This window comes from Opisthorchis viverrini (genome assembly GCF_000715545.1).
Source record: "Opisthorchis viverrini unplaced genomic scaffold opera_v5_38, whole genome shotgun sequence".
Classification (NCBI taxonomy): Eukaryota; Metazoa; Platyhelminthes; class Trematoda; order Opisthorchiida; family Opisthorchiidae; genus Opisthorchis; species Opisthorchis viverrini.
In genome coordinates, this window is record NW_008751695.1 from 1,154,856 (window position 1) to 1,177,583 (window position 22,728).

Genomic DNA, 22,728 nt, shown 5'->3' on the forward strand with positions numbered 1-22,728 from the left:
TGCTGGTCAGTAGTTTGCTGAAACAATGGACTGTAGTTGGTGGATTGCACACAGTTTCCTCGAAACCAAATGCGATGCTTCACACAATCAACTGATACCGAAATAAACCTAGGGAACAATCACGCAGAGACCTGTTGCGATCCACCGGCCGGTCTGTACGTTATGTCATGACTATGCGCACCAGCACCAATTTTTGTATAGGTGCTTATTTACTTGCGTTATTCCCTTAATCCTGTTAAATTCTACACTTCTAAATTAACAAATAATGATGGTTCATGAATATGCCCGTTGCCGAGCTCTTTAGACGATAAACCAGTAGTAAACTGCTGATTATGTGATTCTATAGTACAGTGGTAGAGTCACACAGTTGTTGATAATATATAGGGACAAATACCCTGTGAGACTCTCCAGTGCCTCCTCAATGATTCATCCGATGCCCGGTGAGTAAAATTCTCTTCAGGCACATTTACAGGTCCTTGTAACTGTGGTTCCAATCGACACAGTGGCCTTTTCGAACAACCCCATCCTGAGTCCGAAAGCTGAGATCCCCTGTACTTTTGTGCACATAATACATATATATATATATATATATACTTTTATTTATAATATAAATATATGCTATTATATGTACATACGAATGTGCCCTGTACCACATATGTTACAGTTCTCCGGATCAGTCTGACAAGTTTCAGGTTTTCTACTGAGGTTAAACGAAGATTACCATTTTGTAAACCCGCTTGAAGGCTGTCCCGTAACGACTTTTCGGCCGCCTTAGGCCTCGGTCTCTACTTTTCAAATGTGGAATTGGTCAATGAACCTGTCAGGAATACACCTCCCACTAACTGTTGTGAAAGGGCAAGGTTGAACCTAGCCTTAGTTCTGTACTCAGTCCTGAATGCACCACCTTCATGTGAACGTCTTTTTTATTCAGTGAAGCAAAGTGAAGCGATGGCGCGCCCGTTAATGTATCCAGTCAACAGATATCTGGTGAGCTAAGCTTTAGGATGACTGTAAATTCCCATTTTTTAAGCTGATGGGGCCTTTGTTGTTGAAGTCATACCGACTAATTCTACGGCCTTTGGTGTCAGTTGAGTGGAAGTCCTGGTCAATTCACACTGAGCAGCTCCAACTGAGATCCCGTGCCTCCTTACTTTGCTCTATCACATAACTTCCTATCGCAGCTAGGTACTAGACTCTTACGACTGAAAGCACATTACGTCCACGTACCTCGTCGGGCATGACGCTTCCCGGCAAGGTCTTTTAAATTCATACATTTGCAAAGATTAAGAGAGTTGTTTTTACAAATATGAATGAGCATGGTTTACATGAACAAGAAATCGAATGAGAGACGATATTGGCTATCTATCAAAAAACAGGATGACTTGAGCTTGTCAATGCTGTGGTTGTGTATTCAGCATAGGGTGTATGTATGGGGGGAGGTGAGTTGAAACATGGCAGCTCACGAACAAAGCGTTTTTGCTGACAAAGGATCGAGTCGCGATGTCTTATGACGATAGCTTCAGTCACTGCACAATTGCAGTGGTGATCTGAACAAGTTGTTCTTTGATGGGTAGCCAATGTCGTCTCTTAGTCGATTTCCTGTTCAATTAAACCATGCGCATTAATGTATGTTAAATACTGCTCTCTTAACCTTTACAACCTCTCTTAACCTGTACAACTGTGACTTGAAATGACCTTGCGAAAACATGTTCGTCGACCCATCTTTGTTCTTATTCTAAATGGGTATTTTCGGTAGAATTCACCATTTTAAAGTTGACCAAATGTTGATGTTTTCGGATTCTTCACATCATCCGAACTGACTTTTGCCAGTGCGTGTACGCATATTAATTTTTCGCATTTAGCATGGTGCTGATCCAACTATCCGGGATTTCCGTCAACGGCAAGTGTTGCATATGGCTGTTACTGGTGGCAAGGTTACTACCTTATCGCTGATGTTGAAACATCTTATACAACAGGGGAAAAAGCAGGGAGAAGGTCCCACCAGTCAGGCTGCACGTGACCTACTATGCCCCCTTGATCAATACGGTTTCAGTCCGTTGCACTTTGCCGCCTATCGTGGGCACCTGGACTGCGTTCAGGCATTGCTCAACGTTGCCTGTTACGAACGGCTTCGAGTGAGTCATGAATATTTACCGTATCACTGAATTTTTCGAAATTCCACGTAAGTAACAAGTGCAGTTGCAAATATACCTTACTGATTTACCAATCAGATATTCCAGGTGACCAAATGGTTCGTCAATACTTGGATGTGAACAGGGTGTCAGTTGAGATTCCCATTGACAAATAATGTGTAGTCCAAAATTACCCATACCTGAGCAATAAAATCGATAGGGTACAAGAGGGACGCAATACTTTTGGGTAACATAGAGGGAGTTCTAGTCCACAGTACGATAACTGCCTTTGCTGCTGAGAATAGTCTGAACAGCGGCATGACCGCACTAGGTTGTGACCCTGACTGAGGTTAAGGTGTGTGTGTGTGTGAACGCCGGGACAATATGTGAAGGATGCGTGCGAGGCTTTGAGTAGTCTGTCGCGTCGCTTCTAATCCAGTCTTCGGGAATAAGTAGAGCAGAATCTTGGTGTCTGCTGGTTATTCACAAGGTTACTTGACACTTCACCTACACTGTCCAAGTTGTAAGGTTGTTTTTTTGTAAATAAACAAACAGAGAATCAAACTAAACCATTGGTTCAAATTAAAATCTGAGAGGTGTCGTCCTGGAATGTGTAGAAGCGACAGCGGCCGAAAAGGAGCGACTTATGTTTAAGACCATTTGTGTTGTACATGTCAGAATCTGCAAGATATGCAATTAGTCACTGTGTTCTATAAAAAACGGGGTATTTAGAGCAATTCAGTAGAACACTACCGAAGGATTCTATTAAGACTTTTTGTAAGGACACACTGCTCTTGAAGCTGTTGAAAACTCGTCAACGAACCAAATTCAGTCGGATAACCATATAGAGATATTCCTTTTCGTCAAACCACTTGCAGACGTTGGACCGTTTGCGTGTTCTTACTGGTCTCACAATCCGCATATCAACCCTTCTCTCAGCCACACAATCAAATATGTACCGTAAGCCCTTTTGCGACAAACTGATTTGCAGCTTGAAGTAGACTGGAAGTTAGCCGATCTGAGACTTTCTCAGTGGTACCCGTTATCCACACTGCCTGTACCAGTCAATGACAGACTTATGCCGTGCTGAAAAATAAAAAAATCGCTCAGCTGTAGCACCATTTCGGTGCCTAAATGCCGTGCCACCGAAAGGAAGCACGAGGACCGGAATACTGCCAGGTTGCTTAAGCCTAGACAAGGAAGGTTGAGGCAGAGTTCGATTTCGAACCGTAGACCTTGCGGTCAGTAAATTCGCGCTCTATAACCACTGAGCTATCTCACCCCTGCACATCTCTTCACGTGTTGACGCCACAAACGTCGACAACTGAGATTTGTTTAAATTTGCTTAACCGTTTGTAAATAGTGCCGTAGACTTTCTTACCCAATTCTTCGTTTTGATATTCGAGATCGTCAAACCTACGCGTGGCTTAGAGTCCCGTATTGGAGATTTCAAAAGCCCGAAACGTTGCACTCTGGATACCTGATGCAGGCTATGTTCTGTCTAAGGTTAAGGCTACAAAGCGACAAATATATATTTATATGACCTAAAATCTAATGAAAATTGACGTTGGCATTCAAGTTTTCACGAAGTATTCACGAATCCCGCTGGGTTTCCTGTGTTCAGGATGCTTCCTTTCGTGTCAAGTTCTCCGCAAAGCAGCATATTAATGATTTACACGCACTCGGTTCGGTTGTGCAGTGACGGGTTTCTGATTAGTGACAAAGCCTACTGAACACACATTAATACTCATACTGGTGTTGACAAAGCTTCCTTTTTGTCTTAATTTTATTTCACTTTTTTTCTCTACCAGGGAAATGTGTACACACCCATGCATTGCGCGGTTCAGCAGGGACACAAAGAATGTTTGGTGTTACTTCTGAATCATTTCGGTCGATCATATCTCTCAACAAAGGATGCAGAAGGTCGAACTGTGCTCCATATCGCTGCTATGTCCGATCAGGTGAGTCGGGTGAATTTTCCGTTCTGGTTCTTGGATCTATAAACTTAAATCCTAAGACCTGAAAATTGATAACTACTCAGATACCGACTTTACACCAACCCGAGGAAATCGCCCCTTATCCACATCAGGAGAGGTAGCACTTGTTCCCACAAGGATGCATTACGCCACTGATCCAATTTGACGGGTTGACAGTCGCGTGCTATACCGCGAGTACTGCTGATACACTAACCCACTTCATCAGCGAGCTCCTTTTGCTGGGCTTGCATCGGTTTTACGGACATTTTCGTGTAGGACATTCCCCGTTGCTACACAGATCCAAGTCAAAGCCAGATTACACAACAAAGTGACACATTATAACTCGGTGTTTACAATCTTGTTCATTCGTCTGTTGGCTGAGCTGAGAAATTTGATTCCAAGCCTTTCATTACCCACCCGACTATATTAGTACGCTGTTAGAGGGTGTGCGTGTGTGTTGTGCGACAGCGTACACTGTTCACTCCCCCCGAAACGGCTACAAATCGTTGTATGACGATACACTTTCCTGCTAGCTTGATGTTCACGTGTCACTAATTGGTAAAACGCACGTGATGAGTTAGATCACTAACGGGTTGCGTAAGTATGCCCATGCTGCAGAGGTGCACTCTTCGCACTCCCGGGAAGCTTCTTGAAACACCTGACTACGTTGATAACCATAATATTTCAACGAGGAAAGTTATGTTATGGCTCCTTGTCAGCCTTACCATATGGGATTCCCGTCATTTCGGTATTTCACTTTGTGTAGAGAGTCTTGTCTCAGTTGCTATCTTGTTCCTCTTTGGGTCATATTTTCTTCTTTTTTTTGCGAAAATTCCGTTTTTCCCGAAAGCCTCGCGATTTTACCAACCTTTATCTATTACTGATTAAAAACGTAGATTGTTGCAAGTGAAATGCTGGCCTGATCCTTTTCGCTCTACGATGTTCAACCTCCTCTTCTCAAATCTCATCCATGTCAGCCCGGTGGTTTGAGTTCTGCGGTACATACAGCATGCGTACCAATGTATTTCTCCACAATCCTTCCCAAACTACACCTTTATTCTCGCCTGCCCCGGGAACAGAAAATTACAGCAACAACACGTGACTGCGCCACGAACGTATCGTGGCCAGGTCGTGACTGTTGAGGTTTCCAGCACAAATTCAACATGGTCGCTGATCTTTACCACAATAAAATGGTCAAGTGCAACATTTACTCCGTCCATAGCATAAAACACTGAGTGAATGTTTGTTTCAACAAGCACATCCGTCGAAGACAATAGGTAGCTGACGAATCATGCACATGTGCTGTCGTGTCATCGAGTTTGTGACAGCGATGAGAATCGTCCCACTTTAAACCATCCGATTTTGCGTTACAGCCTGGGGAAATTGAGTGTCATTCTGACACTCATTCATTCACACTCATTCATTCTGACCGAATTAATTTAGGGTACTTTTTGGACTATACTCGTAAGAACTCAATGCACCATGTTCGTGTCTTACGTGACTCATCTATCACAACATGATAGGATGCTACACAAGTATGGTGTAGAACGACTCGTGGGTCTACCTAAAGTGCCCAAGTGATTTGTAAGAGATTTTATCATGAGATCTTCAGTGGGATGATTCCTTAAGCTTGACAGTAGGGAAAGGGATATTGGTTCCAAATATGAAGGGTCTGATATGTTTGTGTCGTATGCCTGGAAAGATGACAATATCTACTCATCATCATCGTCATCATCGACAGCATGTCATCAGTGATCAACACCGATGCTTCACTGCCGTAACATACAATATCTACTGGTCATTATTGTTTCAATTAAACCAGATCACTCTAGAATTATGTTTGGATATTTATCTACAACAGCACTCAAAATGTTGTCTTACTTAGACAGCACCTGTGAGGGAATCGAGCCCGAATAAAACTTCTCTCGATTTCCTGCCTGTTGACATTCGCCAGTTTCATGTGATTCAGCTATATCCATTATATCCATCAGCTAGAAACATTGTTTCATTCGAATTGTAGCCCACATTGGGAAGTTGAGTACCCGTATTTGTTTCCCCAGATTATTTAGTCAGAAAATTACATCAATCTCCTAATCTTTCCCTATTATTACCCCATTTTGCCGCTGTATGTGAACAAGGCTGCTTGGATTCATAATCCTAGTTTCAGTTCATCAGTTCAATTGATCAGCTATAAACCGTTCACCACAAGCACATTAGTTCCAGCTGGGCGAGATGGCCCAGTGGTTAGAGCGCGAGTTTACTGATCGGAAGGGTCAGTGTTGGAACCCGACCTCTGCATCTTGACTTCCTCTATCTAGGCTTCGGCAACCTGGCAGTATTCCAGCCCTCGTGCTTCCTTCGGGTGGTATGGTATTTAGGAACCGAAAGGGTGCTACAGCTGAACGACGGACTGAGTAGTTCCAGCTGCCGCAGTTTCTATCACGGAAAACGGACATACAGCCTATTATTTGAGACGATGGTGTGTTCAATTGGTTCGGGAATCGGGTAGCTACTCCTTGAAAACAGTAGCTTTGTTGCACGAGCGCCATTGACTGCGCGATTGGGCAATTTCTGCCAGTGCCATTAACTTTTGGGGTCCCGGGGTCCCCATCCTAGGGGCAGCAGTTGCTGACCTGGTTAAGCTTACTGATTAGTGTTTTCTTACTTCGTAGCCAGGTCATACACTGTCTACCTCTGGGTTGCTTCTACTCAACAAGGCTGGGCGAAAAGAGCTCTGTGAGGCAGACGGTCTTCAGGCATGCTTTGTAAATGTCCTAACCAGCGTAACCTGTGAAGCTTGAGTATTTTATCTATCGCGGGGTTGTTGCTTCTTCCTAGGGCCATCTGATTTACTTCAGCATTATTAATCCTATGTTACCACCAGACCAGAACTATGCTTCGGAGACATCAATGGTTAAACAGTGACATCTTTCATGTGTTCTTTGCGCACAGAGGCCCTGATCCATAAAGTAGTATAGACTGCACTGCCGCAGTGTAAACTGCACATTTGACAGAAAACTGACGTCATTGCGGGGCCATAAGTGTCGGAGGTTGGTAAAAGCTGCCCTGGTCTTTACGTTTCGAGGATCAGTGTCATCTCCAGTTAATCCACCAGAACTCATACAACTATCGTCATGGACAAATTTATCTGCCACGTCGACTGGCTCGTTTGCAAGCGTTAGGTTTGGAGTTGGTTCCACCCAGCTTTGTGGCAGGACTTTACACCTTGCAGGTTTGAAGCGCACGCCAAACCGTGCGGCAAATTTATTTAGATTATTTAAAACAGTTTACATTTTTGAAGTATCTGAACCAAGGAGAGTAATGTCGTTCGTATACTCAATGTCTGTGAGATAATGTCTCTGGAACACTCCGACCCCTGAGGTTTTAGATGCAGGCCTAGAGATCTCAAACAGCGCATCCATAACAAAGTTGGAGAGAAAAGGTGAGGGAGGCAGTCTTGTTTTCCACCACTCAGGCGAATGTCCCCCGTATACCTGTACTCACCTAAAGTAGTTAGCATACACAGCCATCATAAGGGATACGAATTTGCATCGGACACGTCCGAAGTTTCTGACGATCGACAGTCAAAAGCAGCTTTCAAACCAATAAAAACGACCAAAGTAGGACGTCTGAAAAGCTGACACTGTTCAAAAAATTTGTCTCAAGGTGAATATATGGGCGATGCATCCTCAGCCAGATAGCACCTTAGATGCGACGGATGATGCCACGATAATTTTCGCATGACGTTCTTGTGACCTTTTCGAAGACTGGGTTGTCAGTCGAGGGGCTCCGACTCATCGTCATCGACATTGGTGTTCAACACTGATGCTCCGTTTCTTCTATAGGCATTCTGTCCTAAATCTGCTGCAGTATAGTTGTCCGACTGTTCACCAGGACCTTGCCACCTTTGAAGAGTGTGAGGTGCTGGCCATCGGCGTCTAGTCCCACCGGTCAAGACGACGATCACGAGAATGAATTACCGTTCCGTCTTTTTCGTATATTGTTTCATTGACACTTGCCTTCTTTTGACCGATTGATCGAATCAGTTGAACTAGAGTGAGGCTGTTGCTTTCAGCGAAAGCCTTCTTCATCTCCTGGGCATCCGAAATCCACCAGCGCTCTCTCTTATTCTCCAAGCTCCCAATTACCCGGTATCTGAGGGATGTACTTGCGCCATCACAGTCGGTAGTTGCTGGTATGGCTTTTCTGGCAGCAATAAGATCTGGTGATCTCAACAATATCCAGTATTCATTTAGTCGAGTCGGATGATTTGAACCAACATTTCCGAAAGCTGAGAGCAAAGCCTACTTGATACGCTTCCATTCGCCACACAAGCGATCTTCGTCACCCTCATCAGTGTGCCTTTCCAGTAGCTTTCTAGCCAGATCTAGCTCGATACTGTTGAGCTACTGAAAATTGTCGAATTTGATGAATGGAACTGCTTTGCTTTGGGACGCGTAATGCCGACGGAAACCGAAGCGATAACCGAGTTCACTCATTGGTATGATGAGAGACAGGTTGCGTACCCCCAGAAGGATCGATGATTATCATTCGATGAGTGGGAAGGGTGTGGAGGGAAGATCGATTAGCGAATAGCCGCAAGGGCGAATGAAACTACCCGATTACTCAAGCCGAAGAAGGGGTTTTTGAGGTACTCCACCACGACCGTTTGACTCCAAGGTATGACCCACAAGGTATTGGGGCGATGCAGGATTTTGTTCGGAAACCCTGCCGTTTGCCTCTAACTCTGAAGTTTAACCGAAAGGCAGCCGTCGTTAGGGTTTTCTTGTGGGGTGCTTCCCATAGCCAATAGTCTGACCCACCTGGCTGCAGGGTCCGACCTGGCCGGAGAACTCAGGGAGTTGAATATAACTGTCTCACTCTTAATTCAGCTGCGTGCAGCATGTGCTTTTTGAGCACTGCCGAACACTTCGCTTTTAAAAGTGTTTCGATCATCTTACTTAACGTGCCGGCGGTCACGGTCAACCGTTGGGCTATCAGAGTTTGCGGTTTTTTGGAGTCGACCTATTCAAACCCGTCTTTCTTCGAAGAAGGTAGCATGGCCGCTTCCATAAATATGGGTATACCGGTCGTCCTTGGAAGCGCCTTACTGCTTTCACGGTTTTATCTCAGAGGACAATACGACTTTACCTCGTAGTACGATTACTCGCAGTACGGTACTCGCTGTTCTAAGTCGGGATGTTACCCGTTGGTTTTCCTGGCATGGCTGAACATTTACGAACTGTGTTCTGTATAGGCCGTCGAAGATGCACTGGACATATAGAATTCTTATCAACGCTTTGCTAGGTCAAGACCTCACACTGTCGAAGTAACGAATGTTGAGGAGTGGTCGGCAACAATTGTTGAAATATCTCTCAATATCCCTCTCCATTACATTGTCACTCTGGTCGCAGAAGTAGGCCCTTAAATTATTCGACACTCCTAGTGGTAAGTTTCACTGTTTATGCCTACTTGCAAGTATAATATTTCATTTTCAGTGGCGTGACGCTTTTGCCTGTATTGATTGTGCTCACCTGTGTCATCCTCTTTTAGCTTGAATGTTTAGAAGAAGTCATGCGGCAGATGCTGGATGACCTTGCTCTCTGCAGCCCCGGTAGCATGACTCACGGCGGTATTTTGGATTCCTTGCCTATCGACAAACTCAGTCCCGATAAGTTGTTGCGTTTAGCATCCTTCGTTGGTGGCACAGACAATGTGGGTCACACCGCCCTCATGGTAGCCGCAAATGTGGGCGCGACCAGTTGCGTAGAGATGTTACTTTCAGTCCATGGAAGCCTGAGATCCAAACTGGCGAATATTTTGCCACCACAGTCATCAGACACTGAGGGCGTGAATCGGGAATCGGAAAAACTGTCCCATATTCTTTCCCCTGGCTACAGGGATAAGGACGGTCGGACGGCGCTGCATCATGCTTGTTCTGCTCCAGATGACAGTGCTGGTTTGGCTATCCTGGATCGGTAAGATTGCTAATCACTACCTCACACTTGGTGCACAATGTAGGTGTACTGTTGTTGTCGCTGGAGCTTTCCCAACTTCTCCTAATAATTCAAAATGATCCGGTATTACATCAAAGCAGAGACCCATATAAATCGAATTCCGGAGTCCAGTAAAGCTATTTGGCACGTTTTGTACTGATAGTAAATCATACGAACCTGACAAGGGTGTACGGTTTCATTGTCTATTTTGAGAGGAGATGTAGGGTTTTCATCGCTGACACGGCTCACTCAGCCCTCATGCTTTAGAAATGTGAAACCGGGTCACTAGTTACCCTTAGAATGATTTGTGAACTTTTACTGGTGGCCAATTATAGTGTTTTCCTCCTGAAAGCATGTAGATCTTTTTTGACGGCATTGAAGCATCGGTGCTTAACACTGATGTCATGCTGCCGATGATGATGATGGTAAGGATGAGGAGGAGGAATGATTTTTGAAAAGCGGTGAGTATTCTTGTCCTTCGTTGTCCCTCAGATTGCCATAGAACGGCCATCTGCTCGGACTCATGAGGGTCGTGACATTCTTGAGCATTAGTAATGTACTGACGTTAGAAGTGTCGCTCAGTCGTTGCTCGTGTACTTTGCTTGTCATTTTTCAAGCAAATACAAGGCTTTCACGGTCTGTTGGGAGTTAAAATTTTACACCAACTTTCTGTCCTCCTTTTCTCGAGTTTTACCAGTTCGGTTGACCTTTCAGTTTTGATCTGTTGTACCAGTATTTTGTGCATTCCCTTTATTTTTGGACGTCAATCACACCGACAATTAGACAACTTCTCCTCCAACTTATCCTTGTTTATCACACAATCTCAGTCATAACAGCTTTGCACTTAATGTTGTCGTATACAGCAGGTGTTGATGTCTACTCAACAGCGTCTTGTTTAGGACCTCCAGCATCTTAATCAATTACCGGAGAATTGTGTTATCGAATTGTTGTGCAACCGCACGCAATGTGTTTGCACTGTCGACTGGTAGAACAGCTTTTATCTAGCCATTCGAATTTCTCGTGGAAACTGGTGCCCATCTAATTCAGAATTCGTTATTCGGTTGCAGTTTTTATTGAAATATCTGTATACTGATCCTTCGACTCGGGCTTTCTTTCGAAAGTTTTGTTGTAGTGGTAGGATTTCACCAGAATCCTAGTCTCTTGTTCATGGCTGTGTATCAACCATAACCCGTCTTCGTCCGAATTTCTCCGCAATTTTACACTTGATCTACTTAGTACAAAGAAGTACGACGTGTAGCAAACGTATTACCTTCGCGTTTTGTCAGTTTACTTGCGTGTCCTTTTCCACGTATAACGTTGTTGGTATGCTCTGTTTCTCTCAAAGAATTGAAGACGAAAGTGTAATAATCCAACCAGATGGATCTCAACGTACTGCGCTTCATCTCACGATAGCCTCTGGCCTCGTCAATCTTACTGAGGCCCTGATCAGCCGCGGGGCCGATTTCTACTCCCAGGATACAGAAGGACGCATTCCTGTGCTGGCAGCTGCGTCCTCTATCCGGGTTAGTTAGCCTTCATGTTGGTTTCAGAGCATAGCTACCTATGTTTTCATTCTGCACTTATGTGTCGGCCCCCATACTTGTGATGCGGTTTGTCGGGACAAGTCACATTAGGACACGTTCGTCATTAAATCACTAGTTCGAAGTCACTGTTGAGCTAACCATGATATTTTTTTCTATTCGGTTCAGGTAGGCACAAACAACTGTGACATCCTAATGGTTACGCATGACTTGGCAAGGTGGTTTGAGCTTATGTTTGTCTGTACTTCACTTGTCCATTTATTTTGGTTGTTTGATGTGACTGTGCCTTTGGATTTCGGGTTCGCGACATCGGTCGTTCCACATTAGATTATCCTTCTCCCTGACATCCTGTTTCCATTAAGGTAAAGCATCGGTAGTCTGTTAGCCAGTTAGCTGTTGGAGCAATCCGGAGTAATAATCCGATCTCAGCTTCCACCACTGCTAGAACGATCAGTAAATGTGGCTTTTCCACCCGACAACGAAGATGTTCGTATTTTGCCCTGCATCCTCTTTTAATTGTATTGCTACCGTAGGGGGTGGAATGATATGGTGCACTATAGGGACCGCCACTTACGGGGTTATGTTGTCTGGAATGGCAGGTTCTTAGAATGCCTTCTATAAAGCAATAAAATAAAGCGCATTGCCAGGTATCAGCTATGGCCCCTATACCATCGTGCAGCGCGCATCCATCAGCAAGCCAATTTCTGTATGAGTTTGTACGTGCTTTTGATCTGTGTTTATCTTTCTCCGAACCAAGACTTAGGCTGATGCCCCCGAACTACATTTTCCTGGTAGTAGTCGATTCATCCTGACGTACGTATCCATTGCCGGTCAACTGCTTTGAAACTGGTATCCTCGGAGCTATCGCTTTCTCATGGTGCACCTCTACCCGTTCCCCAAAGGCTTCCTTATACCTGGAATGATTCATCTGGCAAGGGTTGATCTGTTCGTGGACGTCGAGGTTGCGGAGACCATTTTTTCGCTGGAAGTGCGTAGAGAGAAAATGACGGTACAATGGCCTATTTGTAGCTGTTTGTTTCCCTTGGAGTAGCCCCATTTCCAACGCAGGTTCATGTGTTCACCTCAGGTTCACCTGTGTGTTCACCACAGGTTATGTTCGTTCAGTCGTCCTAACGCAGTATTAGCTGGAACCTGACAATATTTTCCATTAAGCCCTTCTGATAGAATCCAAACGTTTGGAGATCTTGTAGTCGACATAGCCTAACTCATTGTCTTAGTTGATAAATGACGGATCCAAAATGAGGTGGGTGCCTGTTGGGAACCATTGTAATTATATGGGGTGTGCGTAGGAACAATCTTGTTTCCCTCGTGCTAAGATAAACAAGCTGTCATATAGACAAAATCGCACTGAATATGATGGATGTTCCCTTCGGAGACCTATCCCCAAATAAGATCCACTTTCTTATTATCTACCTTTGACCTGGATCGATATTTTGCAGTCGTTTTGCCAAAACAACATAGTCCCAACAGGACCACTGTTACTATATCAAGTCAAAAAAAACTCTGTGTGCGATGTGTGCTAAACTCAGAGCCCATAAACTCCTGGTGAAATAACTATATTTCCGCACACTAACATAGGAGCAAAATCATTACTGCTATTTGATTTCAGCTTCCTGTGTTCTTCCTGCTTGATCCCGAGAGATGACAAGAATTGCACTTCTCATTTGCTTACATCTCTCCCTGCTCGTCCATTTTATCCCGGTATTATGTATGACTGCTAACAGACATGACATATTCAACTCTTGCCCTACCAACTCATCTAACTACTTTCTATGTACGTTCCAGGTTGCTAATTGTCTTCTGATTAGCTTGGCTGCCATGTTTCCCCCGATCGGTGGTCCAGTTCCAGAAAATCCTTTCGTTCGTGCTAGTGGCTCTTTGTTATCCAGCAATAAACTATCGAGAAAAAGCAGTTGTCATACAGATGATGGGCGAGGTCAGTCGGTTGAAAAGCACGTCTCGATGGCACACAATTCAGACACACACCGTAATATCTTGATGAGTACACCCATAGCCGATCAAGCAAACACGTTGCCTAATGAGGTGATCGAAGGTGACTCGTCCAGCAGTACCCCGCCCCTTCAGGGACCGTCACCATATCCAGGTTCGGAATCGGATTTCTTTTGACTTTTTTTTTATTATTCCATACCCATTGCTACTGCAATATTGCCAGAAAATCTTTTTTCTTCTCACTACCCCCGTGTGCATTTATCAGTAAGAAGACGGCGTTCATTGTTTTGTTTTTCGAGGTCATTGAAACTTTAACTATCTTCAATACACTTTTTACAAAGTCGTATCCTTATTTATCCTGTAAATGTTGGGATTATGGATTTTATGTAAAGTTGGCCCACAGGAAGTTTAGCCTTAAGTACAACTCTAGCTTATGATCAGAAGCATGAGTTGCGGAAAGCCATTTGTCTCCAATCCGTAGCTGGGTCACTAGGCCCATTTTTAATTTTGACATAGATGAATTGTGGTTCAGTATTTGTGACTCGTTTGATATCCCTCAAAATGAGCAACCAAATCTGAAACGAATGTCGAACGATCTTATGTGTTGGAGGTGCCCGCGTGAAACCTATGCTTCATAGAGTTTGCGGTAAAGAATTTCACCATATTACTGTTTTTCCCACATCCCTATAGATGTGCTTTTCTCTGGTTACTGGTCTATTTAGTGAGCTTATTTCCCTCCTCGTAGCGCGCTTTGTACTCTACCAGACGGCTTGTTTATTGTTTGGGTCCCTTGGACAGTAGCCCGAACGAGCTCAGAGTAACATATCCTCTTCTGGTAAACTAATTTTGAGATGCGGCATGTGGAATTGATGTTTGCTTGTTGATTACTTGATAAAATTTGTCCTTTGGTGAAAAACTTGGAAGTAGTTAAACAGTTTATGCTGACCTTGGACAGTTTGCTGTTAGTCGATTGAAGTCCCATGCCATAGTGACCAAAACGTAAAACCTATTCTTGAAACAAACTATATAAGCAATTCCTCTGCTATCCCCACCAACAACGGTGTGGAAATCTCTACTTACGCGGTAGAAGTGCCGCATCAACAACAATGTTTTGTCACCTTTCTCATCTTTCTTCGGGGTCATTAGGTAAGCGTTCTTAATTGACCACTAGATTGTACACAGGTGGCGAACTAAATTGGCGCTGATGAGAAACTTGGGTCTTCTACCCAATGAGCTCCAAGAAGGGCCAAACCGGTCTTGGACCGTCGAAAAATTTTCAGCAACCCTATGAGTAGTGTTCTGTCAAGAAGATATGCTGTGATATCTTGGATATCAAGCCAATTGAAACATGCGACGGCCTTTGTGCAGCGCCTTCAGATGAAAGCGATCACAAACGAGATGTGAACGGGATTCATTCGAGTCTCCCATTAACATCAACCCGCTTCGTAAATGTGAGCCTCTTTATGTGAAAGGATTGGTTATTTTTGTGAGAAGTTCATGTCTACATTTCAGCCAACATGTCGCGTTACCGTGACTGGTGTGTGCATAGGGCTAATCAACAGCTTCTGGCAAGGGCAACGTCAGTCTGGTCCTCAACATCTGTCGAGCAGTATGCGTCGGTCTACCGGTCGACATATATGGGCCATCGTGAAACGGTAAGCCCTTCTTCATACTTATTGTGTTAAGTGATATCAACACAATTGGATGAAAAACCCAAAGTGGAAATCAACTGGGCTGAAGAGACTAAACGCCACTCCAGAGATCAGAACAAGGTAACGGGCCTAGATGCCAGGAATCTTGACTGACATTGCAACAAATTTTGTAGAGGTGTGCAGAATGTTCACCCAGCAATAGCTATTTTTCCCCTTCACGTAGTGCTGTTCGTGTGGATTGTCCTCGATTGTAAACAGTTTTCTGTGATTTATCCTCGATCATATTAGTATTTTCGTGAATAAAATTGAAACATTTATTTTTGACTATCAGGTTTCAGAGGGCCGAATAGCACTTCCCCTTACCTGTGTATTGATGGCCCTCGTGATGAAGTAACGAAAAGCCCGATCTGAGTGCTGTTAGCCAAAGTTCTTTTTAAGCTGGTTGCCTTGCATTTCACAGGAAGACTGGAGAACTGGTGAACAGTTAGTGATAGTCCCAAATGTCACATTTCAATCGTTTTTCCTTGAAGAGGCCTTTGTTTGTCCGGTAGGGACATTTCATGTCATTTTTGCCGCCCAGTTTGTGGTCGCTCACACTCTTCCTCAGGGTCTTGAATTCTGTACTCGAATGGCCCATATTTGTTGCGACAAACCTTGAACCTGGGCCAAAATGTCGACATTTTTCTCTTACGGAGCATAGGTGACTGCGGGCGCCGCCTAAGCCAAGTATCGAGTATCACCTGAGGCTCAGGATTGTGCAATATGCTCCCCTCCCGTCTAACGCTGTACATTCAGATTATGCACTTCATACTTGTTTTTCATTACTTACTCATTTCATAGGTGTAGGGAAGAACGCTGATCTTAGGCCTCTTTTCGAGGTGATGAAAGGACGGGAAACACAGTGACGTCGAAACGTTTAGGACACAATTATTGAACATATGAGTTACGGAGTGCGGAAGGCCTGTACAGATAGACCTCAACAGCAGTTTTAGTCACTTAGGGAACTTGGGAAAGTAGATGGAGCAAGAGTATCCCAGAGCGTAGCACTCCTGAGGATTAACGGGAGAAGAGTCGTTTATTGCAACGTCGAGTGACTAAGGTCGGAAAATTTATGTTGAAGGGGAGAAATGAATAGGGTGTTTGGATGGTTTTGGATGTGGAACTGGTTGGACAATTTCCGGGAAGTCGTTAATCACGGTAACATTCACATAGTAAAGCGAGGCTATATTCCTACGGTTGGAAATTGGTCTAAGGCAATTACCAGTCAACTGAAAGGGGACAATGATCCGCACAACTTCCAAAGTAATCCACTAGTGAAATATGCGGAAGAAAGAGCCCTATCTCATGTATGACAAAGTTATCCATCGGGGAGCGAATTTAGGAACTACAGGTTAGCTCAAGTTAGGGCTCCCAGAATAAGTTCTGGGATAGCGAAAAAACGTTTTTAGAAATGTTAGTCGTCCTTAATTTTTCATGGAATGGTCGCGGGAGGTCACTCTAAAACGATTAATCAAGAAGCTAACAATTCAGGTTTGGTGGAATGATGCCCCATTCCACGCTAAAGGCGAGGTGGGTCGTGAAGGTAGAGGGCAGGTTGGGATGTGCATGGGTTCCGAAAGGTTGACTGTAGCTAGGTCAGATGGACCACAGCAATAAATGCTCATCACGTCGTTATTTAGTGTGTTTATCCTCCACACAGTTCCATCACAAGTCATAAGAAACTCAGGTCTTTATGATGGGCAAAGTATTTGGTTAGCATGGTCGGGAATAGCATAAATACAACATGAGAGATGATCCACGCCTGAAGATAGGATGTGCATGTGAATTCCACTCTGAGCAGCGAATGGAACTGGAGAACAGCTTACCTAGCCAGTTCTAGAATGCAATTCCGGAACAAGATACGACCAAAGTAGAAGGCTTGGATATATTAAGAAAAAGGATATGGAAAACAGTCATTGTAGTGTCCAAGTGCTTGATAAACCAGGAGAGGAGTTTGGGAGATATGCTGGAACTACAGACATAGCATGAGAGCAATTGGTCTCTCTTCTATGGCAGGGGAAGCGACATCCCCTTTAGAACAGAAAATCCGACTAACCGCACTCGCAGGAATCCCTGTTTTCATTCACTCCTGGGAAAGGAGCTAAAGACTTCAGGTTTGGAAAAGTGGGAATTTAATGCAGCACTCCGCCATATTGGACATAGGTAGAGCTCTCGGCTAGGGGGCGGGTGCAGTTTCCCGAGAGATGTGTAGCAGAACACTGCCGCGCCACCTCTCAGTGCGCTGCTTACCAGGTGGGACTCAACGTTATTAATATTGATGTCCAGAGTCACTCGCCTAAACTTGAAAAATGCACTTCCGGGCTGTAGAAATTTATTATTCATTTAATTCCTTGTTTATCATGTTTCATTCATTACGGTTAAGGGGTTGATGTCTCCACAACTGTCGCCCGTTGGTGCTGACTACGATTGTAGTATGCACGCTATGGAAGCACGAACGGACAGTGGTTCTCCGAAGGCAGGTGTTCACGACAATTTCTGTGGGTGGGAACCAGAAAGAATGTTCACGAACCGAAACCCAGTAAGCAACATACATCAATCGAGGTAGCATACACTGTACACGGAAGTCGATTCATGCACAAGCCAAACTGAAGCAAATGATTGGCTGGTCCTAGTCACGTGATCTATACCGAAACGTACAACCACTGCATACGAGGCTCAGCTGCTCAAGAGAAATTTACACCAGTGGCCGCTCGTGGCTTGGTGGGTAAGCGGGGTAAGCCTGGGGAGCGTCCCTGGTGGTTCGCGGTTGAAGTCCGGGCGACGTCGCTCGACACCTTTTCAACTTTCCCACTTCATAGGATGCTACTGCTTTTGCTGAGTCATATAGCACTAAAATATGGTTCACCAAGATGAAAACAACCCAACGTTCCGAGTGCGAAGTCTTATCTATGGTTACATATCCATGACTATAGTTAAGTTTGAATCGAGATTTCCGAAAACACGAATGTCGAGTTCCTCCCAAGCTTTAACTGAAAGAAATGATGTGGGTAGTCAGAAGAAGGTTGTGTGAAGAAAGGCAGTTCGATGGATACGTTACGGTTCGCGGATACATTCTGTGATGTTAAGATTTTTTATTTTACAAACGTCCTATGGCACGTATTTCACGTGAAGAAGGAGAGGTATCCGGCAACAAATTATTAAAATTGTTCCATGCTATTTTCTCGCTTGCACTGAAAGTCCACCTTCTCTTGGTTTATGCGCTGCAACCATTTAATTCGATTCTTTCTTGGCTTGCGCATAAATGCAATTTGAACGTGCGCGCTTCCTGGCTTGTGCATAACTAACCAATCAGAATGCTGGCTTGTTCATGAATCGTATTGTAGTATACGGTGTCTGCCATTTTGATTGATTCATATGTAAGTATTAGTGATGTACAACCTTGCTTACTGGCCTTTGGCTCATGAGCTTTATTTCTGGATTCCATCCACAGAAAGTGTCGTGAACACCTTTCTTCGGAGAATCACTGCCCCGGGTGCTTCCATAGCGTGCATATTACAGTATGCCAGTGTACACTACATGCTGCATTTCACGTTTTGGTGTAGGAACACAAACCTCAAGGTCGTTTAATTCTGTCGAATATCCTAATAAAAAGCAGGGGGACCTCGGTATTCGCACAATGGAATTCATTGTTTGAAAGCTATGACGTGTCCCTGATGAACTAAAGTTATCCAGCAGTTGTATTGATATTACCAGTTTAAACTTTTGAGCCCCATTTGGGCGTCCCGGGTTCCCGGCGATGCTGTGAAATTATCCCACAAACATTTCAAACAGAGGCACGGTTGCTTCCCTGAACGATGAAATTTGGTGAGCTGCAAAAATATGCACGTAGATAAGAACGGTTTTTGATTTGAGCACATACGCAACAAAATGCAACATTTTGGTGTAGTAGGTTTTACTCCTTGTGTAAAGGAATTGCAGCTGCCAGCATTGTGCGAATGACGGGCGCCCTCTGTATTTGCACACTGGAATTGAATTTTTGATAGCTAAGGAGTGCCCCTGTCGGACTGAAAGACAGGTAATTGAGTTCAGAGTACGAGTTCTAACTTTTGAGCCCAATCTAGGCATCTTTGGCCAGGGGTATGATTGCTTCACTGGAAAATGTATTTCGGTGAACTACAAGAATGTGAATGTAGATTAGAATGATTTTTGGTGTGAGCACATATGCAGCAAAATGCAGTATTTTGGTGCGAAAAGTTTTATTTCGCTCGCAAATATCTTGCAACGCAGAGCACTGTGCTGCTAATGGGCCCCAAATTTTGTAAATAAGTGCAGATATATAAGCAGCATACAGGCAAATATAAGGAGCATCCGAAGCAGTCATTACACATGTGAACGTCTAACTCTGCAAACAATTACAGGGAAGGAGTGCTTATCTTTTTGGTGGTAAGGAAGAGCGATAAAATCACCCCCATTGTTTTCTGAAAACCACGTGTTGCACGGTTTTTATTCCAGATTCCCGAAAGTAGGTAAGCATTCCGTTGGAATATTAAGCGCTTGCCTTGACTAGCACTTATGAGACAACTCACAGACCTATAACTGCCGGGCAGGACTGCGGGGCGTCAATCCTACACACCTTTTCACAATCGCCAACCAACCACCATCCAGCCCTATCACAACGCAGATAAGGACTGCCAGATTTTCCTGATCCTTTCACTCTCATTTGCCAGGAGCAAATTCTGAACCAGGTAACTAACGGATAATATGATGAGAATGCTGGTCATGCGTACAACATTTTTAAACCAAATAATCAGAGTAGGTGGCAAACGCACCCCACAGTTTGGGGTTAGTTGGCGGTAAACAAATGCCAAGACTGTCATTGATTTCCACAACGCTCCTCTAATTACTGGCTTTTCAGATTGAATAAATTTGTCACGCACAACTCCTCATGTTTGATTTGATGATGCTCAGAATACTAAGGGACTTCTGCTCACTAAAGGCAACCGTCAGTCCAATGTTCCTTCCAGTCGCAAACTATGCACTCAGCCTTTGATCAACTCAGTTCGCGGTGAATTTGTGATTCAAGTCACCTCAGCTTCATTGGTGATCAAGTTAAGCATGCTGCTTGCGTACCGTCCGGTGACTGTTGTATCTTCTCAAAATGCGGTATCCCAGTTTTGAGTTGAGTAGTTGAAACATATTCAGCTTGTTATGGCATGACACTTCCTACAAGTTCTGTTTTCTGTTTATGCTGGTTCAGTTACTCAGTGGGAACGGGTGGCTTGGGTTAATCGTAAGCTCTCATGTCCACTGGAACCGCGATTAACTCAGAACTGGATGACCGCATTGCAACGGACAATATCCGTGAAATTGCAAAGAAAAACGTGGCTTGTGGTGGTCAAGTTTTGCACGAGAGGATTTTTCATCGCGAATGGCGCGTGGGAATTAGGCCTTTCGCCTTTCATCACTCAAACTGTTTGTACTGTGAAGCCATGTGGTATTTTAGGGAGTGTTCAGCTATTGAGCCGCGAACTTGCTTTATCCGAAGACCAAGGATTAGAACCCAACCCCGACAGCTCGATCGCTTGTGTCTAGAGCTGGCAGTATCGCAACCCTTCGGGTGGCATAGCAGGTAGGCATGATACTAGATCACATTGAATCATCATTTTTGCTTAGCTTCCACTTGCGATATCTCAGTAACCGACAAGCACGGTATGACGAATATTGCCCCCCAAATCATCCATGGGATTGAAATCGCTTTCTTCATGCAATCACAAAACATGCAGTCACGGAGTGAAACTGCTTGGTACCGTTGGTGCTGTAGTTCACAGGCCAGTTGGTTGCAACGAAAAGTTAAGGATAACAATTTTACACCTAGTTGCACAAAAACTGATTATCGGTTTTAGTAGCTGAACAGATATTTGTAAAGATAATGAAGGTGATTCTGCAACAAGTTCAAGATAGACAAATTGCGCATAGGGTAGGATTTGGCGTCGTTCGCTAGGCCAGTAGGAACCTTTGCAGAATCTCTTTAGTGGGTCCCTCCCTTCTGGACTTCTGAAGTGCAAGCTTTTGTGTGGCGACGAAGCGTTCCGCCCGGCTTCGACTGCGGAAGAATCGGTGACAAGCGGGCATGAGTTGTTTTACTCCAGGCAAAACTCTGCAAACGCCGACGATGTGAACTGATTGCTGTTGTCAGATATTATAGTTTCTGGTGGTCCAAAGTGACCGACCAATCATCGGAGTTCCAGGACTGTGCTGGCAGTTGACGAACAGTTCAATGGAAATTTTCGGGCCATTTCCTGTAGGCATCGAACAAGACCATTACCCGAACGTTGCCCATCAACTGGGCCTGGATAGTCGATGTGAAGACTAAACCAAGGTTCAGTGGGTTGCAGCCACGACCTTAGGTAGGTTTTCACAGTTGACTTGGGTGCTTCATCACACTGCAGGAAAGGTTTGGATACTTACTCAATCCGGGAATCCTTGAAGGGTTTTAGAGAAATTATTACGACTTCAGTATCTTATGATTATGGCTTGCTTGAATCAATGAGTTGCAACAGCGCATCACCTTGTCCGAAGCTGGTGGTGGTTTAGTACTTGACTTTGAAGACGCATACCTGAAGGAAATTTGCCCATCGCTGAAGGCGGTCAGCGGTATACACCGGGGTCTACATCTCCGAGCCAAGCAGTGGTTTATGATCGATCACTGAGGTGAGGTGACGACCGAAAACACGATCACCAAAGCTTCCTTTTCTAACTGACTGAATTTGCTCTCGTTTGACGTTACGGGTCTGGCGGGATGTGCAGTGGTTTCCTGGCTGATGTCGGGAAATACATGCGAAATTACTGCGTCAATTCCGTGGTTCGAAGCATCCGACGTCACAACGGTTTCTAGTAATTGATCGCAGAGAGTGGGTAGCAAATCAGAATTCGGCATTTTCGACAGAGCCGAGGACGTGCTGGAATGGTTCTGACCTTGACCACTTGTGATGGCTTCCAGGTTGTCCGGTTCTCTTTGGCGGCCATGTGAGCCAATTATAAAACCGGGTTACTTAATCGACCACATGAAGGGGGTTTTCTTGTTGCAATCTGAAGTCATACTCATGAATTTGACCAAGCACCTAGCATCAGCCTTCTGCAGTCAGTCGAGTTCTCGGTCAACGATGGGTAAGGCTGCATATGCTACTGGGGAGCTGGGACCGAAAACTCGTTTGACACTGTGGAGGGTCACAGTTGGGCTTTTGTTTTTGTGAACCGGCTGAACATTGTAGCGTTGTAGAAGGTCTTCAAGTGAAGGTTTCAGGGAGTGAGTCTTTCGAGAGCGTCCATGGGTGCAAATGTGCAGCGTTGCAAATAGAATCAGTCTGCTTTGCTAGCAGATTCAGGTTGTCGATCCATTTCAGCCCAATGAGGTCAAGTTTGAGACATGACGTCAAACACCAAGTAGCATGTGCCTCCGG

General features: G+C 44.5%; 1 protein-coding gene across 1 annotated transcript in view; it reads left to right on the plus strand.

Moving 5' to 3' along the window:
• T265_02927 (hypothetical protein) overlaps positions 1-13,793 on the plus strand; it is a gene marked incomplete at both ends in the record, with an annotated part of 61,099 nt that extends 47,306 nt beyond the window's left edge. The window contains 5 exons of the mRNA XM_009167291.1: positions 1,863-2,135; positions 9,662-10,086; positions 11,450-11,627; positions 13,452-13,602; positions 13,645-13,793. Coding sequence (XP_009165555.1) covers positions 1,863-2,135; positions 9,662-10,086; positions 11,450-11,627; positions 13,452-13,602; positions 13,645-13,793 — 1,176 coding nt within the window. The remainder of the gene's footprint in view (positions 1-1,862; positions 2,136-9,661; positions 10,087-11,449; positions 11,628-13,451; positions 13,603-13,644) is intronic.
• Between the last annotated feature and the right edge of the window lie 8,935 nt (positions 13,794-22,728).